Consider the following 22,963-nt stretch of genomic DNA (forward strand, 5'->3'; position numbering starts at 1 on the left):
TTGGAAACAGAAAAGTCCATTCACTTGGAATAACAAAGTTGATAGAGTGCAGATAATGCAGTATCAAGACTCAGGAAAAGGAATCGATTATATCCATAATCTACATTACTCATCGAAGATATAAAACCAAATGTTTGCAAACGGCTACCGTCACAGTGTATACCCTTGACGGCTACACAAAAGCGTGTGGAACATGATAATTAAACTTCGTTCATATTGTTCACGCAAGTTGTGCTTATCCACATTAATAGAATCAAAAGAACTATTGCAATATTCTCTAACTTGGTGTGCAGAAGAAACTGTGAGCACGGCAGGGCTCGTCCACCCGAATTATAACTAATGGGCATTGGTTCTAAAATCCACAAACCCGGTTATAACCAATTTTTCAGAACCGAAGAATGGGGGGTAGAAAGCATAGAATGGAATCGACGCGTTAAAATAGCCATAAAATACTATATATGATTAAGTTGCACAAGGGCATTGCCAAAAGTGTCCTCCAAAACGTTTCTATACTGTTTGGGTAGAAACGTGTAGTCTGCGTTTCCTAATGCAGATAAAGGGTTTGACAAACACCCCGCTACCAAAGACTAAGCATCAGCTTTGACCTCAAAATTACATGAAAATACGTATTATCAAAACATGGAAGAAAAGAAAAAGAAAGCAGCTGTTCTATATCAGCAGGTCATACAGGTCTGAAGTTTTGGAGGTCGGCTACATACGTGAAAAGCTACTGTCGATTTAGAAAAATGCAGCCTTTAGCCAGCATTACCAAAAAGGACACTGTAGGTAATAATCCGGTAGATATTTCAGGAGAAGAGGGTGACAAAATGTTGGCGATTTCACACTCCATCCCTTGAGTCACTACGGTATTTATGGAAAACGACAAGCTGGAACTCTTGCAACAAAATTGAGGCAGGCAAAACTGAAGGTGGCCTAGCACGCGAGCGCATCGAGGTTCCTGAAAAACGTGCAGAATTCATGATCACCCCATGCCCCTTTCTCCTCGCATAACAGTGTCAGAGGTCGCCAACAATACATTTTCGGTATAGCCTTATAGGAGAATTTGAAGGGCATCAAGACTGCACAAGGAATTTAATCACCAGTGCACGTGACAATGCTCACTCAAATCGTTACTTGAAACGGCACTGGCCGTGCTGGTGGCACAGTTGTGAAGTGCCTGGACACGAAACTATCTTTTGTTTCACAAGCAACACCAATCTCTAGCTTTGGGCGGAACAGATTCAAGGCGTTCCCGCTGCTGTTCACTTCGGACTGATCCTTCCCAGACATCGACCACGAATTTAAGCTTCTCGAGCCGTGCGGTCGTAGAGCTTTTGAAGGCCACATGGAACTGCCCTCGTCAGACAATCCACGCTTCCCGAGAGTTGATAATACTGCAACAACAGAGTGGTCCAATGGGGTAGCATTTGGCGCCATGGGTTGTTGCCCACCAGGCCACACTTGAGTAGGCATTTGAGCTGGGTTTGACAAATGACTAACACCAGCACCCCATTGTGTTGCTCCCCACTGCGCATTAGCGGCACTCCAAGATGAGGTTGCGGGCAAAGTCGTGGCAGTATTATAAGTAGTCCCGACAACTTGAGTGGAGTGTTTCCCGTCCAATTCAAGATGATTATGAGGCCATTCCCCACTGTGCAACCCAGCAGGTGCACCGTTGCCAGGCCAGCCACTGCTGCCAGGTGGGAGGACGGATCTGTGCATCCCGGAAGACGACTCCAGCTGCAACGATGGATTATAAACAGTTGTCATCGACCGCAAGCTATGGGTAGCTTGCAGTTGCCCGCTGAGTGAGGATCTACTGCAGTCTTTGTCCATTCCATTTACTGAAGGAAAGCGTGCAATCCTCTGCCCTATCGTCACGGATGAGGAATCGGAACTTCCCACCGTATACACTTCAGAACCTGCACCCATCGGTCACCGACAGTCAGCGCCCATTTCTTCGCAATTCGAGATGGCGTGCAACACCTCTTACAAAACCTTCCATGAAACCTCCCACCACAATACTGCAAAAAAAAACGAGGTCTTCTAGATGCCTTGACTAAAACATAATTAACTGAGAAGAACTGCATAATATTACCTGAGGTCAAGAATCCTTGGCTAGATGAAAACGACTGATAAGGAATTGGGCCGTTCCGATGTAGCGAGAATGGAGGTGGCAGAGTAATTCCACTGTCTTGACTGAACGACATCGTGCTCCTAGGGCTCCGCATGGGAGAGCCCTGTCCAACCAACCTTTTGGGCTGGGAATGCTTGAGCGATGACCCTGCTTTCTGGCTCGTTGGCGATCCAAGAGCGCAGGGCAATAACTGGGAAGCAGAGTCGCTGGAATCACTTTGAATCGAGCAGTTAACAGAGGCCTCGGTACAGTCGCGCTGCACCACACCGTGTTTGTTCTTCCTCCTCCCGGCCCCTACTGGCACGTTCCGCAAAGTTCCTCCTGCAGTCCAGTACCGCTGGCAATTTTTACAGAAGTGACGCGGCTGGTTGATGTTGTAATTATTGTAGTAACAGAATTTAGTTTCTAAACTATCGCATCGAGGGCAAGACACCACTTTGTCGGGTTTTTGGAGGTGCTTGTCATCACCCAGGTACTGACTATGGTCACCTTCACCCTGATCCTTGAGCTCATCTGAATGAGCCCCTTCACTGTCACTAGCACCGAGAGAGAATATCATAGTAGACCTGTTCCCTGGAACCAGTTCAGTGGACTTTGGAGGCTGCAAGAACTCATCCCTGCTGCTACTTCTGGCAGTTCTGAGTTTCTCGACCACTCCACCTTCGTTCTCATTCCTGAAGAGCGAACTGTCCCCTCCATCCTGAAAGATCAGATCCAAAGAAAAAAGGGACAATCATTAGCACACACTGATGTACGCAAGATAAGGTATTGAAGGTGACCATCCACGCACAAGAGACACATGACAGCACAAAGCGAGCGCAATGAGTAGACCCACAAAACAGTTCCACACAAACTGTAATGCTCAGAATTAGAAGCAAAACTACTTCTCAACCCTAAAACGAAGATAAAAGCCAAGGAAACATAAATAAATGACATCATAAACATGCTGGCAGCACATTTCTGGGTGAGCATCTCACATTTCAAAGTTCCATCCATGGTTTTATTCGTCAACGTACCCTATTCTCAATACATGTTAACTGAAACATCCCCAAATTAAATACTCGATGAATAGACGAGGGGAGCACAGCAGGAAGCACACTAGGAGTCAGTGTAGGAGAGAAGAGAGAACACACCTGCTTGGATGACCGTGCTGTGTTCCACGGCGGACTAGCACTCGTCGGTTTGAGAACTCCTGCATCGGCACCTGCATCAGCGCGACTTGAAGCCACGCCTATGGTCTGTCCAAATAATTTGATTTCGGGGTCCATGGTTGCCTTGGGGCAGCCTGGTTGTACACCCAGAGTCCATTCAAAAGGGTCTGGCATGGTTGCCTGCTCCACCACATCCAGAGCTACACCCTTTCCTTCTTCTGAAGGGAGTTCCTGGTAAAGAGAATCGGACACTACTCGATTCGTCAAACCCGGGAATTTCACTCCCGCACAAAACTTTGGATTCGCTGAAAGAAGTAGCAAACCTTCGCGTCTGTCACAAAGTTTTTCAGAAGACATTACCACTTGCTCGACTTTCAACGCAGTCGAAAACTGACTAATCCCGCAGTTCAAGAGATTTATTTCTGTCGTCGTTCTCAGAACCCGCCTTCGTGATGGGAAAACCTCTATAAATGAATCTGCGAATTATGCAATATAAGAGGGGATGATACGCTCAACCTCCACCAACACGATCCTGAAACCCTCACTTCTGCGAGAAGATGATCGCTACCGATGTAAGTGTGTTGAGAACTACGTTTCCATCAGAAATGTTCCGGCGTTAATTGCCTAAGAAATTTTTTTCTCACACATCGGAAGAGCACTTGCAACCACAAGGGCCTGGACGACTTCACAATCACTGGACCAAAGGAGGCAAACTGTGATTATTGATCAAAGTCCCCGAGATTACTCGAGCCACACGACTCTGATTCCCAGTCGAAGACGAGCAATCAAAGATCTTCCTTGGTTTTTGGAAAGGTCAGTGAGGCTGAGCAACTGAATTCTTGTCCTAATCCCCAATATTTCTGAGGCGATAAACCCAGCAATGAGTTCGCCAACGAACTACAGTGAACGCAAAAGATTAACTCGAAAGTGTACTAGTGGTGGGCCTGAATATATCTTCCTAAGATTGGAAATAGCTGGAAACAAAACTCTCGGCTATTCCAAGATCATTGACGGAAGGGGAGGAAGGGAGGACCTAAGGAATCCAACAGTACTTGTTTTCTTCAAAATCAACCACACACCCTCCATGCACTCTCTGATACAATCAACAGTCTGTACAAGGTCAGCCCTCGTCGAGAAACCAACACCTGTTCAAAGAGGGTAAACCCAACAGTCCATGAAACTTCACGTTGCGTGTTCCACTGCCACCACTACCTCGTACTACGCCTACTGTAACCTCTACCACCCGAGGTCGCCGATGGATAGTTTCGATACTGCAACGTCGAGAGCAAACACTGCATTCGCGTCGAAGTCTCGACACAGCCAAGATGCAGCACTCCAACCACTCGTCTCCGCTACTCAGATTCAGAGATTTCTGAACTCAACCCACTCACTCTCTCCACTACCCAACATTATCGCGCATTGTGAGCTAACATCACGTCCTCTCAAAAACTGGCTTTTTCACCATCCCAGTCCATCCCCCTGCAGAAACGACCTTCCACACTTCCAGAAAACACCACGTGCTATCAACACAAACTATAATCGCCTTGCGGGAGGGAAAAGAGCAGAAGACAACATTTAAAGGTGGGGGACATAAACATAACCTAAAAAAACAAAAACAAAACAAAAACAAAACAAAACAAAAACTCACACAAACTGAGAAAAACGAAGGTTCAGCGCAGCTTGAGACGCTTGGAGGAGGCAGAAGAAGCGGGCCACGAGGTCCATAGCTGAGAGGAGATGTGCCACTTCGTGGCCATTTTCGAAGACACAACGGAAAAACTCAAACACAGAAAATACACTACTACCTCAAACAACAGACCCCCACACAAATTCCCTCACAACTCAACATACATACAACTAAAGGGCCCGCGGTGCGCTTTCTCAAAGTCCCATGGTGCATGAAGCCCTCACTCTCATGCTCTCACTCTCTCTCGTGAGTGTTGTGCCCTGATCTCTCAGATGATGATGCTGATGCTGATGCGTGCGAGAGATGGTGTCTCACTCGCTGGCTGATGCTGGCTAGCACTCTCGGGGCAAAGCTGTCTCTCGCTCTCGTTCACTCGGTGTGGAGGCGTAGCCCCTCATTTCCCACCATGGGACAACACAAGGGCAAATGTCTCCGCCCTCTACAACACAGCCAACTTGGCCTTGGCCCCTTCTGAAACGAATGCCTCCTCTTTTCGTTCGTTCTCGTCCTCCCTATGATGGATGATCATCCGACAGACAGCGCGAGGCTAGAGATAAGAATGGAAGGGAGTTCGGGGGCGCCGCGGCCCCACACGGAAAACTGCCTCCGACGGCCGCGTGCTCACCCCCTATTTGAAGCCTCCTCAGAACTGCAAAATAGTTTAGAAAGGAAAATTAAAATTAAAATGAATCCCCATTCCTCCCGTTCTTCCACCTTTTTCCCCTTCTGTTGGGGTCTCTTTAGATTCCTCCTCTTGTTCTTCTGTTATATTCTCTACCCCCCCCCCCATTCCTTTGCCTCCTCTTCTCCTTCATTATAACAGTGTAGTATTGCATGCATGGCTGCAAATCAAGTGTGTCCTGTGTATTCATCAATCAAGGCACGTCTTGGGTGTGCTCACCCAAGCTGTGTCAGTGCCTGTTGGAGGAGGAGGAGGGGGGGGGGAGTTGACAGGCTTTGAAGGGGAAATGGTTAGAAAAAAGAGAGGGGAAGAGCTTTTGTCACCTGCTGCCACTTTTTGCTACTCATGAAGAGTTCCACATTCAACTATTGACGCCCCCCCCCTCCCCCCCCTTTACTCATAACATCATTGCTCTGCTTGCAGAAAATCTCACACATGTTGTAAATTTGAGTGATGTAATTCTTATGCCACAGATTTTGTGATTTTTTTTCCTCGGTAGTACCAAATTGAGAAAATGAAAGATAACAATCATTTGAAGAGAGTGAGAGGAAATCAAATTAGAAACATGAAATATTAAAAGTGAAGGGAGAATAAATGCATACAACTAGGCTCCAGTATAATGACTTGTTAGGTGTACTTCAGATATTTTCTCAAGTTCAACACTCCTTGTGGAAGCATTGACAACCTTCAAGTTCAGTTTCATTTTATTTTATTTTTTTTAATGGGAGAATGGGTCTTTGATCCCAGTGCAATCCCCACTTGTAGTCCTCTTATTTAATTCAATTTTCTCCTTTTCTACCTCTATTTTGAACATATGGGCAACTTTCAAAGCTTTTTTATTGGTGCTTAGTGAGACTTGGTCATCTAAGACAAGTATATGAGCTGAGCCTCTTCTTTGGACATATGTCATTTCAAATAGATAAACAAATAAACCAGTAACCAGATAATGGATTGTTGTTATCAAGTTTCTTTATTTTTATTTTTGTTTCTTGATTTGTTTAGTTGACGAGTTCCTGTGGTGACAGATGCAAACCCTGTTTGTTCCCAACAGCAGCATCCTAGATCATGATTTTGAGATGCAAAAAAAGGAATTCTTTCATGCTTCGGGAGAATTCTTTCATCACCTGGTTTTGATTTCTCATGAGATGTCACTTGAACCCCAAACCATTCAAAACTATGGACAAAAATTGGTGGGGTGGGTCAAACAACACCCACAAGTTTATCCTAAAAGAGGGAAATTTTGCATCTGGGTTAGGCTCTTGGTTTGTTTCCTTCCTGCTACTCTATTTGGGGAACCATGTGTGACAAGCACACACTTGTGGGGCTGCAGCAGCGAGTGTAAATTTGACAGAGCCTCTCTCTGGCTCGCTCGTTCCAACAAAAAGGATGAAGTGAAATTAGGTCAAAGAGGGGGTGGAGCAAGGGCAGGGACCAGGCCGGGCAGGGCAAGGCTGCAGACTACTCTGAGTGCAGGGGAAGGACGAGAGCCTGGCACTCCCAACGGGATCCAGCCAGCTTTTGCAGGCGCGTGCATGAGTTGGTGACGTAAAGACCCCTTCTGACTGACTGCCCAATCAAGGCCACCTCCCTCCCTGAGACAAACAGAGACACACACACACACAGTGTGAGGGAGGGAGCTAGAGAGAAACGCCCAGAAAACCCACACACCAGAAGAAGAAGAAGGAGAAGAAGAAAAAAAAAAAAAAATCAGAGCAGGGAGGTGGGTCGGGTTCAAAGAGGCAAAAACATTAAACAAAATTAGGAACAAAGAAAATAAATAAGTAGTCAAAAGAGAAAAGCTGTTAGTTTGTGGTAGCATTGAATAAGGCAAGGGAAAATTCCTATAATTTTGGGGAAAAAAAAAAAAAACGAAACAAAACTTTCTATTATCAAGTTTTATATACATATATGTATATATATATATGTACATATGTGTGTACATGAAGAGAGATAGAGAGAAATGATAAAGCAACTCAAATTTTTACTAAAACAATCCACGCTATCTTAACCATCATTGCACCCTTGCACTCCAATCCTTGTTCTCCACCATTCCCTATTCCCAGTTGGGAACATGGGAACAACTGGGAACAGAGACAAGGGATGAGGTTGAAAGGGTACAACTATGGTTTAAACATGTGGGTTGATTTAGTAAAAATTTGGATTACTTTATCATTTCTCTCTCTACATATATATATTTGAAATCAAGGAAGATCCCAGCTATTGGATTGAATGCAATTTGTGTGCTCACCAAATTTGGGGATTAATTGCACAAAGTTTGCATGCTCATAGCATACACATTATCTTTCCAGAATTGACATGAAGTGCAGAACATTCACAGAAATTGGTATGATTTCAAACATGGAATGTGTGAGCTTAGCTTTGATGGCTGGGATTTGGGCTACAATAACTATCTGCTTTCATTTCTTTGAAGCAGTCTGTTGGATTTATGGATCAAGGTACTGTAATTGGCTTGGGTCAAAGCAAGCTACAGAATAGAAACTTGGTTATTTTATTGTTTTAATACTAAACCGAATAGAAACTTAGTCAGTTTATTGTTTTAATACCAAAGAGAAGACACTTTAAAGCTAAGGATGGGTTGAATGGCCTACATCACTTGTGTAAGTAACTGGTGCAGAGAAAGTATATAGAGTTGACTTATCCACTAAAAGTATTCAGAAGCATGTAATTTTTGTACAAAGCTATGCAATTTATTGGACATGCAATTCTTTTTGTTCTGATTGCATGTATATGCAGTCAGTATTCATTGTTTTTGTACTCAACCATGATGATATAGTTGGTTAAAAGTTTAATGTTTGGTACATGTACCCAAAAATGTCAATGGATAAAACAAAAGAAGACTATATTTGTTGGCCTAGTTGTTAGGTAATAATGTTATTCTTACCTGAATATTCCATTTCCAGAAACATCCATGCCAACCTTTGTTACAAAATATTGATTTCTCAGTCATCTTCATGAACATTCTACTTCAAATGTTTGCATTTTTCTTCAATTTTTTTTTTTTTGTGTGTGCAAGAACATAAAGCAGCTCCTTCTAAAGCATTTAAATTGCTCCTTGAACATAAGATAAGCATGAGGACTTGTAATACAGAATCTCTAAGATTATTCTCGAAAGAAGAAGGAAAACCACCAAGTCCATGTACTTCATCGTTCTCATGTCAGTTGAACATGGCCGTCATTATTAAGACTGATGATAATTGCGAGAAAAACATGAATAAAAAAAGAAAATAAAAGAAAAGAAAAAAATCCCTGGAACTGGGTACATAATTAGAAATTGAAACTTTCGGGGACAGTTTAATGGTAAGTGCATCAGTAAGATTCGCATGTCCACCAGGGGGGGGGGGGAGGGGGGTCGAGGGAGAGTGCAAACACGCTTACTTTGGAATCCGTTGCTTCCATCGTCGGAACAAAGGGGCAAGAGCAGGTCCGTTTCGTTGTGCTGTCCCTTCATAAAAGCAGAAAGCCACTTTTGCTCAAATCCATGGCCGAAATCGCCACCTACCATTCGCAAACTTTAAATGCAGCACTTCAGGGGGACTGGCTCCACATCGCAGGCCTAGTGAGGAAATGTTGTGGAAACTCAGCGCAGACGAAGCGTTTTCTTTTCGCAACGGCAGTGGACAAGTGGGGTTCAAGCTGAGGGTCGTCTGTAATGTAGAAAAGAACAACAGCGCAATTGCATCTTGAAAGAGAAGGAAGCCCATGGATAGATATACAGAGCTGCGTGGAGGAAGCCACCCGCGGTGAGTGAGAGAGAGAGAGAGAGAGAGAGGGAAGGACACACAGCAATACAGAGAATGGCCAGTCTTTACTCACTAGCCCACTCCGACTTCTTTTACTTTAGTAATATTTTATTATTATTCTTATCAGAAGGATGGGACGCCAGAGTTTGTGCAACCACCTCGCTCAGCATGTATTGTAGACCCACTGTTGTGGGTCGAGGATACCTGGCCCATACATCGCAGGCATCCGGTGTAGCTCAGAAGCCGGTCGCAGCAGATAATATGGATACCTTTTCGAGGGAGCCCTGTCAGGACGATCCTCTCTTTCACTCTGGCACTGGCTGTGCGGTGCAAGTGCCCAAGGATGGCAGGCTCATCAAGGCCCGCGATGCGCACTGCGGTGGGGTCCTGCGTTACACACACACTACAGTAGTATTCTATGGGGTTTGGAAAAGCCAAGGCCAAGTAGGATGTGCCTCGGAAGGGGGTGCCCTGCGTCGGAGCGTGCATACACTTTTCTAGAGAGGCGTCCCAGAATTCGTGACCAAAAAGCCTCCTGCATTTGAGCAAAACAAGAGTTAAAGTATATTCAACCAGGTTTTCCAACTCAATGTGCTCAACTTTTTACCTGAAGTCATAGTTTCCTTATTGGGTTTCAAGGTTTGCTTTTTTTATTTTGTTCACTTGACTTGTTCACTTGACTAGAGCAGAAAGAAATCCTTAAAGGCTTGTGTGAAGTGGGTTTGACAACTAAAGGAGGATCTTTTCACGTGCCTTGGATACTGCTTAAAAGTGAGCAGATCGCACTTTTGTTTTAGCCCACTTGGAATAGTTTAAGAGTATTGGAGGCAGCATGGCTGGGAGAAAGAGCTGCCACTATCGGGATTACCACACTGGTTTGCCACTAAGAAGGTCACAGCTACAGTTGGAGCTACTCCCTCAAGAAGTGTCAACTGCTTGTTTTGCTTGTTCACTCTCCTGCTTAGACTCCAGCACCACCACCAGCCCTAATTCTCCCTTCACATGAAAGAAGGGCCATCTCATTTTACCCAATTAAGTCTTGACTTCTGACACTAAAATTTGAATCTTACGAGCTGATGCCACTAAGTTCAAAAGATGCACACCTACTTATTGACACATGGTAATGTTTGTTCCCAACTCTACACAAGGCTCTACAGGTCAACAAATTGATATTATTATGGTTTTGTTTCGGTGTTTGGTTGGTGGAATTATCTCTCAAAAGATTTCTCCATGGATTGTTTGTAAACAAAATGAGTAATCTTAGCACATTAGTATTTGTTAGTTTTTTACATTGTTGCAACAATGCTGGTGTTTTTGAGTGTTAAGTGCAATTTTGGAAGAGAATGGAGCCATGTTATTCATTTTTACCCTCTTTTTCTCCACACACACACACACACACAAATATAAATATATATTATCAAAACATAAAGTTTTTGCATAACCACTGCAATGGAACCAAATTGCACAACAATTGCATATATATATATATATATATATATATATACATAACGTTTGTCTTTAATTTTGTAACGTTTCGTTTCTTTGCTTTTCTGCATGGAATGAATAGCATCATTATCAGTGCCCAGGACGAAAAATATATATAAAAATTCCCTAAAGATTCTCCCACTGAAGGTTGGATTATTTTACCTCGAGTGAATTGGCATACAAGAATTGGGACCCAAAATTTCACAGTATCATATATTTCCCACACAGAGCGAGTGGTATGCATCACACAGTCCAGCGGTTCGTGGATTACAGATACGAAGAGATGGTCGCCGACCAATGGTAGGGACCATGGTCGTCCCAGCGCCGAAGGAAGGGGAAAAATCAACAAAGCATGTTAAAGTAAAAGGTCTCATACCCGTCGTGGGGCGGGGCCCGAGGCCCAAGGGCACCCCAAATCATGGAATGACCACGTGAAAGTGATTTGATGTGTAAGGGGGCCTTTTTGGCAAGCATGGGCATCAAATGGTTCCAATCAAAAACCATTAAATATGTATGTATTTCCTTTATTTCATTCACTACCCTATTTGTCTTTTAAATCTCCGATACTCTCTGCTACTGCATCTCACGATCTTCCTACTTTTAGCATATGAGGCAAAAAGTTCCAGTTCATGTTTGTGCTTGCAACTGAACAGTATATGGCACTGTATATCTGGCACTAACAAAATGAATCTATTGGATAAGCTTAATAGACAAGGTGATACTCATCAACTGAAACTTCTTAAGTTATATTAGAAATTAAAAGCTGTTCAAATCGTGATTCCTTGCTTTCTAATCCGGCAGATTATTTTTTCTTTTTTTTCTTCTGAAACTTGCCCGTAATATTTTTTATTTTTTTCTGCACCTAATGGGAACCAACCTAATTCCAATACTCAAATGATGTTCAAAAGTGGTGGTTAACAGTGTATATACTTATTAGTTATTTTACTACCATTTTTCAGAGAGAAATGTGTGAAGGCTCAAACCTCTCTTTTTTTCCTTTTTTCTTTTTTTTTCATGACCACATACAAAACTATTTTTGTTAGCAAATCTTGATCACACACCCATATGGAGGAACACTGTCATATACATATATTGAAAAAACTTCCTATTGGTTTTGTTTTCCTTAATGTGTTTCTTTGAAAGGGATTCTTATGAGATTCGAGGAAATGAGCACAGAGGTGATGTTGGATTGTTGGGTAGAAGACATATTACAAAGTGAGGGGTACATGTGTCATTCATGGCAGGTTGAGATTCTTCCAGAAGCTGAAGGGAGTACTTAAACAAACAAACAACCAACCAAAGGGGGAAAAGGAGGGCATGGGAAAAAATAAAACTTGTTGGTGCTTTTGGGTGGAGAAACACAGGCTCCCCATAGAAGATGCAAAAGCAAAAGGGGGGGGGGGGCTAGCTAGCAGGGCAGGGCAGGGCAAAGGGGGAACACAATAAGAAAGGAGAATAGCACTAGGAACCCTTACCCATATGGGCCCCCATGTGAACTCCCAATTCCTTCCAAATGCTTTTATTTCAAACCCCAAAGATCCCGTGCCTCATTTGTGTTGTAAGTTCAATCACCCCTTGTTTGGTTCATTATTCCCCTTTCCTATCTCCCAAGCTTAGATTCCCGAAAATCTGCTATAAAGGGGAAAAAAGAACACATGCGTGGGCGAGACTTCCTTTATATCTTTCTATGTGGAAACGAAATTCACGTAAAATCAATACAAACACAAATACAAGGTAGTTTTTATTATTCCGTTTAAATAAAGGCAAAGAGGAGTTGGTCCAGGCGGCAGTAATGACGCGAATCGTTGGCCCTCGGAAGAGCAGCCTGAATTCCTGAGGGGAAAAGGGCTCCATGGGAAAGGGGGTTATTGCTTTTAAAACAATTTAAAAACAAAAGGGGATGGGGGGTAAAATAAGAAGATGCCTTGGGGAGGGGGAATCGAAAAGAAGCGGGAGGAGCGGGGGATTCTCCCCGAAATGGGTTCCCCCGACAACTAAAGATTGCGTTCACGTGATCGCGAGGGGGTTGGGCCAATGGGAGAGCACCAGCCTGATCTCCCGCGCGGGCACGGGCCACGTCAGACAAAGAACCCTACCCCTTCACTTGACCAATGTTTCATCCATCCTTTCCCTTCCCCTATCACCGCGGAACCTTCCCTTTTCATCCTCTCAGATTCATCCCTCTGATCCCAGTTTGTCCCATCTCCTCAATCTTCTCATTTGTAACAGCAGTAAATACTCGTCTCGAACCGTTATTTAGAACTGCAATTGTTCGGTGAAGGAACAGAGAATAAAATAGAAAGTTAACTTACGTGGGAAATATGGGAGAATGAGCCTCAAAAGGCACTTCTAAGTTAGTTCTTTCCCTCATTCCATCCCCCCCCCTCCAAGGAGCTTTCCATTGTTAGCCTCAACCTGGAAAAAAGCTTCTGGTAACCCAAATATGATTTCCTGACAAAAACGGTTTCTTTCCTGCTTCGGTTATGAAACTGTCTCAGCTTAGACCTCATGAAGTGGCCCAGTGTCACTGGCGACTATGTTTACCCCTGATGAGCATTAAAACATATTGCGTGGGTTGTCAGGATGACCTCAACCCGACGTCACTCGCCGGCTAAACCTTTGCAAGTGAATGAAGAGGGCTTGGATTTGTGAAGAGTGTGGGGACCAGATCTCCTGGCAAATGGATGGTGGGCTGTTGAAGGGGAGCAATCTCCATCTTGAATAGGGCGAAGGGGTGTTTGTGTGTGTAGGTGTGTAGAATTAGGTGTAGCTTAGCCTTTCAGGACATGAAGAAGGTTGAGGGGGAGGGGGACACTAGCACATGGACTCCCCATGTCCCTCCTCACCCCCCCCCCCCGTGGCCATCACATGGCACAGCCTTGCAGTGTTATTACTCAGCTTTATGACAATAGCACCAAACGCTATCTTGTGGGGAATGGAAATGGACCTGGGCCTCCGAGACTCCCTCCTGTTTCAGTTTTAGTGCCCCATCTGGATGAAAAATAGCCAATGGGTTCTCATTTCTAACACCATTTTCTATCCATCCAAGTTTTAGGGTTTGTTGCAACAAGGATTCCAACATGGAGGAGGGTTTAAAAGGATACACAACAAACATGTGTTGCCACTGAGGAGACTTTAGCTGTTTGCCTTCTTTCAAAGAAACCCTGTTTTACCATGGTCCACAATTTATCAAAAAATAAAATAAAATAAAATAAAATGTGACATAGTGATGGCACGAAGTTCAAGGCATCTTTCAAGAAATGTGACATGATTTTAGGGGAATAATAATGCATTTTGAAATGGAAGAGTTCACCACCATTTAAGTTTCAATGACAATCTTGTGTATCAAAGTCATTGAATCAGTGAGGTTTGAGGAGCAGAAAATTTTGAGCATACATGTAAGAACATGCACATTCACCCACAAAAATACACTAACACTATTCATATCTAAATTTGATGCATGTGGGAAAATTATGCATAATCAAAATATGTTTTGATTGCAATATTTCAATAATTGGGAGATGTCACATGTAAAACTTACTTACAGGTTTCAACTTGATTGATTAAAAGTTCATTAAATCATGTTCCTTGTCCTAAGTTTGGAATCACTTTGATAATGTGATTTTTGGAAGTTTTAAATTTGAATTCTTGGCATCATAATGTCTTTTCCATGTTAATGTTACATGATCTTGTGTTCCATTAAATTGTAAGTTGAATTTTGCACAAAATACAGAATTAAACTGATGCATCCACACACAATTTTCTTAATTTAAAAAAATGAAGAGCCTACCTACTAGATTTCATTGTATTGAACAAGCATTTAAACTACTTGTATGATTCTAGAGCTACAATTGAAAAATAAATAAATAAATAAATAAATAATCAAATCAAATCAAATCAAATTGGGGGGAGGGGTATGGGCAAGTGAAAAGCTTAAGGATGGGACTCTACAACTCTCCACAAATTCATTTGAATAATCCAACCCAATTGAATGGAACCAAGCAAAAAAAATAATAATAATAAAATACAATATTGCCCTCAAGTGCTCATACCTTTTATAAATAGTGTGGAATTTTTGTTGCAGTACTTCTCCTTCTTTACAATTTTATCAATGTTATAACATACAGAGTGGCCAAGAGGGACAATGAATATGCCAAAAAAAAAGCTATTCTGTGTAACTCCTGTGTACAACTTTTTTCCAAGATGATGGAACCAATAGGAATGTATGTGTGTATATATATATATATATATATATATCAATAATGGATGCTTTATGAGCTTTAGAGACAAAAATTGACAATAACTATGCTTAAGATTTTTGTATGCCAGTAATATATATATATATATATATATATTTATATATATATGTATGTGTGTGTGTGTGTGTGTGTGTTAAATGAGGATTGCTAAACAGTTGTGTGTGTATATGTGTATGTTTATAGCAATAATTTTAGAAATAAATAAGTAATGAATTACAAAATCCATCTCAAGACAAAAACTTTTTGAGTAAAAATGAGAATATGTGAAAATCACAAGGATTCATGTGTGCACATATCAACATTGTAATCAAAATCTTTTTTTTAACTTTCAAAATGATTTTAATTTATCTTGCGATCTATTAAAAATTTGGGGAAGTCTTGTTTTCCAACATGTTTTTACCATGGTTGATAATTTTATGTCAAATGAATCCTTCTGATTTTCCTTCATTTCATTTTCTTATTAAAAGATTAAGTCGTATCTTTGTTCCCATATAATCCAGAAACATGTGCCTGTAATAAAGGGTGAAAAAAGTTTCATTTTATTTCATGTCGGTTGTGTTATTAAGACTAACACCAAATATTATTTGTTCAAAACTTAGAGCTGGCCATGGAGCTAATATACAGTTTTTTTTTTTTTTTTTTTTTTTTTTTTCCTTCGCTTAGATAGAAGAGAATGGTAGTTTTCCAATTCTATGTGCGTTGAGCTGTAGAGCCGCTCCAAAACTTGTGTAACACAATTTCACATACTTGGATGAAGCAAACAGAACATTATTTCTCATTCATTCCTCTTTCTAAAAAAACCAAACATAATATAAATTAACAGAATAATAATAAAAATAAAACCAAGGTCGAATGTAAGGCATTGATCCATTATTTGGACTCTTCTCAGTCAAATTACTCTTGTCACATATAACTATAGCTGAAAGTATATACATATATATATATATATATATATAATGAGAGTAAATTCGTACATCTCACGAGCCATGTACCATAACAAAGCTGGAATAAATGATTGGGTTTATTTATAAAATGTTTATTTATTTTGATTGGAAACTCAAGATCATGGCATTTTTTAGATTCAGACAACTAATTCCAGCTCCACCTCCTCCTCCCCCTCTTGCACTCCCATAACCGTTATCATCCGTCCACTTTATAGTACATCCTTCCAATGTTCATCCACCCTAGCACAGTGCTCTTTTATTGCATATGGACACCTGCTCGACCCGGTCCGTCCAACCCACCCCAGCTCGTCCAACCCATTCCAAGTTGTCCAACCCATTCCAAGTTGTCCAACCCATTCCAAGTTGTCCAATCCATTCCAAGTTGTCCAACCCATTCCAAGTTGTCCAACCCACTCCGGCTCGTCCAATCCACCGCAGCTCGTTCCGACCCGTCCAACCCACTCCGGCTCGTCCAACCCACCGCAGCTCGTCCCGGCCCGTCCAACCCACTCCGGCTCGTCAAACCCATCGCAGCTCGTCCCGGCCCGTCCAACCCACTCCGGCTCGTCCAACCCACCGCAGCTCGTCCTGGCCCGTCCAACCCACTACAGCTCGTCCAACACACCGCATATCGTCCAAGCCACCGCAGCTCGTCCAATCCACCGCAGCTCGTTCAACCCACCGAAGCTCCTTCAACACACTCCAGCTCGTCCAACCCACCGCAGCTCGTCCAACCCACCCCAGCTCGACACGGGCCGTCCCAGCCTGCCACCGTCAAATGGCGTAGAGGATGTAAGGAGGCACTCACTAGCCCGGTGACCAACCCCAGCAGTGCATCCACGTGACATCCTGATTAGTGTAGCTCTTTAGTTGTCCATTAATAATATGACCTCCCTTTCCATGAGTCGAGATATAATTAGGCTTGTTTTTTCTTATTCTTATTCTGTTATTTCTGGTGGCTATTAAGGGAGTTGGCTTTTCAAGGTTCCTGCCACAGTAGGTCACAGCATGGTGCTCAAAATCGCCATCACATGGGCTCCATCTGATTGTATCATCCTTTTCAAGCCATTTCCCCCAGAGATGGGTTTGCCCTAAATCACTCATGCTTTGGACCAATGATTTTTATCACCTGTGTTCAGGTTATCATTATTGTTATTATGAAAAGTTTGAAGAAACTTATAAAGTATGACACAATCCAACATGCTGATGCTTTTGAGGATTCTACTGCCCACCAGTCTGTAATTGTGCACAATATTCAATGCTGATGATACATTTTACACCAGAAGAAACAAAATATAACCAGTTTTTTTTTTTCTTTAAATTTTCATAATGAAAGTTGAAGGAGATATTGTCATGAGGAAACCCACTTTTCCCACATGGGCTTAATGAGTTGATGGATCCCAACATGGGTAAGATAGATAGATTGAGAGAAATGTTTCTCACTTTCCCCCAATGCTTAGCAGACTGGCTATCTGCATTGAGCAGCTGTTCATGCCCCAGCATCACTTGAATACACCCTTTCTTAGGCTCTCATCCAATCCTGACTTGTTGTATTCCCAAATGGGTCCCCAGATGATGCTATGGCACAAACGAACTCAACAGATCAAAGTTACATGCCATTATTCTATCACAAGTGAATCTATTTTGGCTCTGCCTTTATATTCATCTATCCACCCTACTGTCCGTTCATTTTGATTATAAAATATGAGCCGCCCACAGCACAAGACTTTGGCAAATCAATGAAGTCCATGGCGAGCAAAAGAGTCGTGGATGCACTTGAATTGGTCTGGGGTTACCAACTACGGAATCCATATCCGGTGCCGGGTTTTATAAAGAACCCATTACTTGTGTCAAAAAGATAAGAAATGCAGAAAAATACCGAAAACAGCTCTCAAGTTTGAAAAGTGCAAGATCCGTTGGGTCTGCAGCATCCACTGAGATGTAGCTCCTCATTTCAATCCTCATCTCAGAACTTGTCCTCTACAGCATCCCAATGAAACCCTCACAATCTGGTCTATTTCCCGAAAAGAATTTCCATGCTCTACTCCACCAAGTCCAACGAGGTAAGCATATACGTTGTTCAGGCTGTATCGAAGCTAAAAATAACCTGCAGTTAGATCAACAGAGTTGTTTTCCTAGAATATTTATTCCGTGTGGAGGAGGTTTTTCAAACCGTCGACGAGTTCTAGGAATTGGGGTGACTGTTATTTGGCCCTCAGAACTATGGGCGGGGAGGGCAGCTGCTGTCGAAGCATCATTCTGTCATTTCACATCACAGCAAATGAGGCTAACCTAAACAACCCTCTGGTTTCTACACAAATCTCTATGACTCCCACAAAAGATCCGACTCAACGAGAGCTGGATACCTCAGTAGAAAAAAACACCCATCATCACAAGAGCTGTTATAATTAGATGGTCCCAGCGATTCGAAAACGCTTCAATAGTTGACTAAAAGCAGGCAAAAGATAGACTCAGAACAGCTAAATAAAGCCTACAGAAGAACCTGATGATACAATTTCGTTAATTTGGAGATTTCCGTGATAATATGAGCTGAGGGCAGTAAGGGATTGATGATTACCCTACGCGTCTGTAAGAAAAACCTCAAGTGTCTCGATAACTTCGTAAAACACTGTACATGTGCTCTACGTCACTGAAATTACATGCATATCTAGGTTACATATGTAATGCTGAGGAGTGTAAAATTTCTAAGGAGGAGGGGGGCACTCTTACTGCTCAGAGGTTCAAAAGCTCTACTCCGTCCAGTGAGGTGGTAGGAGGAAGCAGCTGCACAATAATATATTTAACAAAGATGAGTTTCCATATCCTTACACATTGGGATAAATAGTCTGAGTGCAAGGTAATAAATGTAACAACGAACCGCTGCGAGACTTGAAAAGAATACCAGAGTAGCCTAAGAAGTGCACGAGTTGTTACCTTGTCTTGGTCGATTGCTGTAACGGTTTTTCCATACGACTTCTCGTTAAACAAAACTTTCATGACCTGAAGGTCACACCCGCAACACATTCAACGTGGAGATGAAATTATTAACAGTTGCAGAGATGAATGTTCCAGGGAGGCAAGAACAGTGCAAGATTCAAGTGCACTGTTTAACAAAGGTAAATCCATCTGCGTATTTCAACAGGCGATAATCGTCGCGTAAAGCATTCAAACTTGTAGAACCCTATTCCTAATAAACCGCACCACTAATTCAATAATCTTAGAAAAATACTATAGGAGTTTGAGTTGGCTGCAGAAAACGAAAGCAACATTATCACTTACAAGGGAGGCAACGTCAGCTCGGCTGATGAGCCCAGAAACGCCAGAATTCTCTGTCAAAATTCCATTGCCGGTAGGAGGCTGCAAAAACCACTCAAGTATGAGAACCGTCCACCGAGACCTTCCAAGCAGCTTCACCGACATACAAGGGGATACTAGGTTACAATCACTTTCCTCACAGATAAAAAAAACACTCCAAGAACACCAGCAGCGATACCGAGATGAAATCTACTAACGTGGTCACTCATCCTGATATTACTTTTGTTAAGAGGAACCACTTGAAAAGAAATCACATGGGTGGAAATGGAACATACAGCAGCCAATAGACCCCCAGGACGAATGATAGTATAACTGAGGCCGCTTGATTTCACAGCCTCCTCGGCTACCTCCTTCGCCTCCAGCACTGTCTTCAAAACTGCCAATGTCTAAAATACGACAGCAAACATTTCCTTCAATTTTTTGTTGCAGAAGGTAACATCCACTACAGCTGGAAGTGATCACGATCTATATATATATATATATATATGGAGTTGGAGCACAGTAAGCACCCACCTTATCATCAACAGCCTTCACACTGTCTCCAGCTCCAACGCTGGAAATCTGCGTCACCGCCAGTTGCAAACTACATCACCTTCATATCTGTTTTATCTAGTATGAAATATATACCGTGCACTCGTTTGCAACTATACAGTTAGATGGTGACAATGGTAAAAACAATTCGTGAAGTGCCATGTGCTAAGGTTCCGTGCTAGTATTTTAACTTCTTCTGCTCGAATGCGATAACAACCACATATAACAGGTTCAACATACCATGATGAATCTTTTCACGCCTGCCTTCTTGGCTGCATTTGCCAGATTGATAGGACCATCCTGTCATTGTGACAAAATCCATCAAAAAATGTGCTGAAATTTGGTCAACTGCGCTAAAATAACATGCTTGGATTGCAAAGAAAAATCAGAGATCCACGATAATAATATGCGATGAAACTCGGTACATGAGAAGGGCAACGGTTATACCTTATCTACTTCAGGGTGCGTAGTTCCTCCACCTGCGAACCCGAGAAAAAAATCAGATTCTAAGAAAACGAAAATCTCCACAACCTACTTGCTTTTTTCTTTTTTCTTTTTTCTTTTCAAAATTGAAATATATATATCTACATATATATATATATATATATATATAAGAACTTGGCATAACACAGTATCTGGAAAAATCAATAATATGATATCCACCACGTTTTCTGCCACAAAGCCCATAGGTTAGATTTCTGGAACGGCTGTTTCGATGTTTAAACGTAGACTTGTTCTCCGTTCGAAAACATATCAATTTTGCATGCCGATAGATCCAAAATCTTTAATTTAGAATTCAAATGGAATCAATGATTATGCGAGAGGCATACCCACAGTGCAGACTATGGCATCAAAAGAATTTGATCGCAACACCTTCTCGATGGTCGCAACATCTAGTACATCGCCAAGGGCAAGCATTGACCCAAGACCCTCAATCTCTGGACGAAATTTTTCATTTCTTTGATATGCTGTAACCCATGATCCTGCCTTTGCTAATACACGCACAGTCTCCATTCCAACACCGCCGCCTCCAACAACCAAAACTGCGAAACCAAGACAATCCAATCTTCAGCGAGTTATGGTTAGCACAAAATACGAAAGATGAAATGACTACCAAGAAATGAAAGAAAACATCATCTTGTGATAACACTAGTCTAATGGCTAGCCACAAACACTAGTCACAACTAAAATCTATGTAGATGTAAAAAAGACGTGAACTACAAATTCTTTTTCTCATTCTTGGATTATTACAAAGGCTGTTAAAGTTTACAAGTAATGAGCAAGACCTGTCGAGTTGTCCACGGTAACAGGCTCTTCTAGATCAGCACCCGCTTCACACCTTGTTTCTCTAGGCAAAGATGTCCTTCTTGACATACTCAAGAAATCTGTCCTATTTGTTAGTACCTGTAAATACATATCTGCAAGCATCAGTGTTGCGCTGAAATTGCTCCAGTCCCCGGAGTGAGAACATTTCGTGAAATTTGTAGAATCGTACGAGGCGCACTTATTTGTGCACATGTAACAAAAGCTATTACCTATTTTATTAGAATACTTGAGGATTGCACGCTCGTGCTTATGAACAATTAAAAAGATTGGTATCAAGGCTGGAAGTGCTCCAAACACCAGCAGTTTACAGAATCGACCAGAGGTGTCTAACCTCACACACGCGATACACTATTCCCCTCAACGACATCATGAATCTCTTATCTGACTAGTCCACCGCAACTAAACGACAACGCATGTCTTCTAGATTACAGAAATTTCCACACCCCGCAATTTACTGATGAGATAAACCTCAATGACAAGGCATTGCAACCATTACAGCTACATCTGGAAACTCCAAAAACCCTATCGTAACCTAATAAGCTGCAGCTTAGACTGCAAAATAACTTTCTAGAAAAATCTTCCAGCAGCTATTAGTGTCCAAAACAACATTCAATGGCTCCACACTTGCCTTCTCGTCTACTGGGAGATAACTCCCAAAGACGCATTTCCTCACAATTCCTCTCAGCCCTCACATAAGAAGCCTCTAACAAACAAACAAACAAACAAACAAACAAACAAAAAACGCACCATTGCGAAATTACTCACTCAACGAAAGAATTACCACCAAGTCAGCACTACAGAATACCGGAGAATCCACCCCAGCGTCAAAGACAAAAACGGAGAGGGATAATGAAGCTGCCATTACCTGAGAAACGGAGGCGGAGCTGGCGAGATGGATGGCAAGGCGAGCAGGAGCTGGGCACGCCATGGCGACGTTCCTCCACTTGGTAGTGGTGCTTGTGGCGGAAGTGGAGTGCACAGATACCACGGACGCTGGTCCCGTGCTGCAAAGAAGAGACTCCATAGCTCCCTAGATTGTGAAAAAGCTCCAAGCGACACGCTCTCGAGGCACCGAGAAACAGTGATGGCGGGAGCAATGCGAGCAAAGCAAAGCAAAGCCAAGGGAGTGTGAGGGAGGAGGAGATCTCGGCGAAGGCTTTGGAGCACAAGCAAGATGAGGCCTCGAGATCAGCCTGGACTGGGGACGACATTGCCCCGTTTCGGATATTGATCCGATGTGGCAGCCGACGTGGCTGACCAGGTGGATGCCGACGTGGTTGATGACGTGGCGTGCCTAGTTGGCACCTCCCCCGCCACCCATGGCATCTGTGACAACAACTGTGGTAAAAAAAAATGGCTGCTGTTGCGATTTTGAGTAGGAAACCTTTTTCATAGCAATTCTATTACCATATCATTAGAAGAATATGGCAATAATTTTATTATATTATAAAAAAAACCATTCATTACTGTGTTTAATTATCTATCTATCTAATCTTATTAATATCTTTTTGTTATTTTTACACTGTGTGAGATTAGATCACTCATTGTGGGTTTTTATATGTTCAACTATTAGGATTATGCAATAGAGTATATTGAGACATTAAATTGTGCAACAACTAGCCTAGTTATTGAAGATTTGAAATAAAGTATGCATTAATTTATAATAAAAGTTGGTGAATGAACAA

The 22,963-nt window shown here is 42.3% G+C and overlaps 2 protein-coding genes across 3 annotated transcripts; both read right to left on the minus strand.

Moving 5' to 3' along the window:
* Nucleotides 1-439: 439 nt before the first annotated feature.
* LOC112279878 (uncharacterized) lies at nucleotides 440-5,396 on the minus strand. Its single transcript, XM_024514609.3, has 3 exons — nucleotides 3,271-5,396; nucleotides 2,099-2,837; nucleotides 440-1,922 (listed from the first exon to the last, which is right to left on the minus strand). Exons 1-3 carry the CDS (start codon nucleotides 3,643-3,645, stop codon nucleotides 1,123-1,125), a joined length of 1,914 nt encoding a protein of 637 aa, XP_024370377.1. The 5' UTR covers nucleotides 3,646-5,396; the 3' UTR covers nucleotides 440-1,122.
* A 12,458-nt stretch (nucleotides 5,397-17,854) lies between these two features.
* Nucleotides 17,855-22,397, minus strand: LOC112280537 (uncharacterized). Of its 2 annotated transcripts, XM_024516135.3 has the most exons (11): nucleotides 22,144-22,397; nucleotides 21,239-21,356; nucleotides 20,783-20,995; nucleotides 20,400-20,431; nucleotides 20,193-20,252; nucleotides 19,935-19,982; nucleotides 19,697-19,807; nucleotides 19,386-19,463; nucleotides 19,041-19,106; nucleotides 18,837-18,890; nucleotides 17,855-18,365 (listed from the first exon to the last, which is right to left on the minus strand). In XM_024516135.3, the coding sequence occupies exons 1-10, from the start codon at nucleotides 22,300-22,302 to the stop codon at nucleotides 18,840-18,842; spliced, it is 936 nt and encodes a 311-aa protein (XP_024371903.1). In that variant the 5' UTR covers nucleotides 22,303-22,397; the 3' UTR covers nucleotides 17,855-18,365; nucleotides 18,837-18,839. The 2 variants fall into 2 exon arrangements, with proteins under 2 accessions (XP_024371903.1, XP_073388791.1); XM_073532690.2 differs by lacking the exon at nucleotides 17,855-18,365 and having other exon boundaries at nucleotides 18,478-18,890.
* Between the last annotated feature and the right edge of the window lie 566 nt (nucleotides 22,398-22,963).

The sequence above is a fragment of the Physcomitrium patens genome, chromosome 3, assembly GCF_059467195.1.
Source record: "Physcomitrium patens ecotype Gransden chromosome 3, ASM5946719v1, whole genome shotgun sequence".
NCBI lineage: Eukaryota > Viridiplantae > Streptophyta > Bryopsida > Funariales > Funariaceae > Physcomitrium > Physcomitrium patens.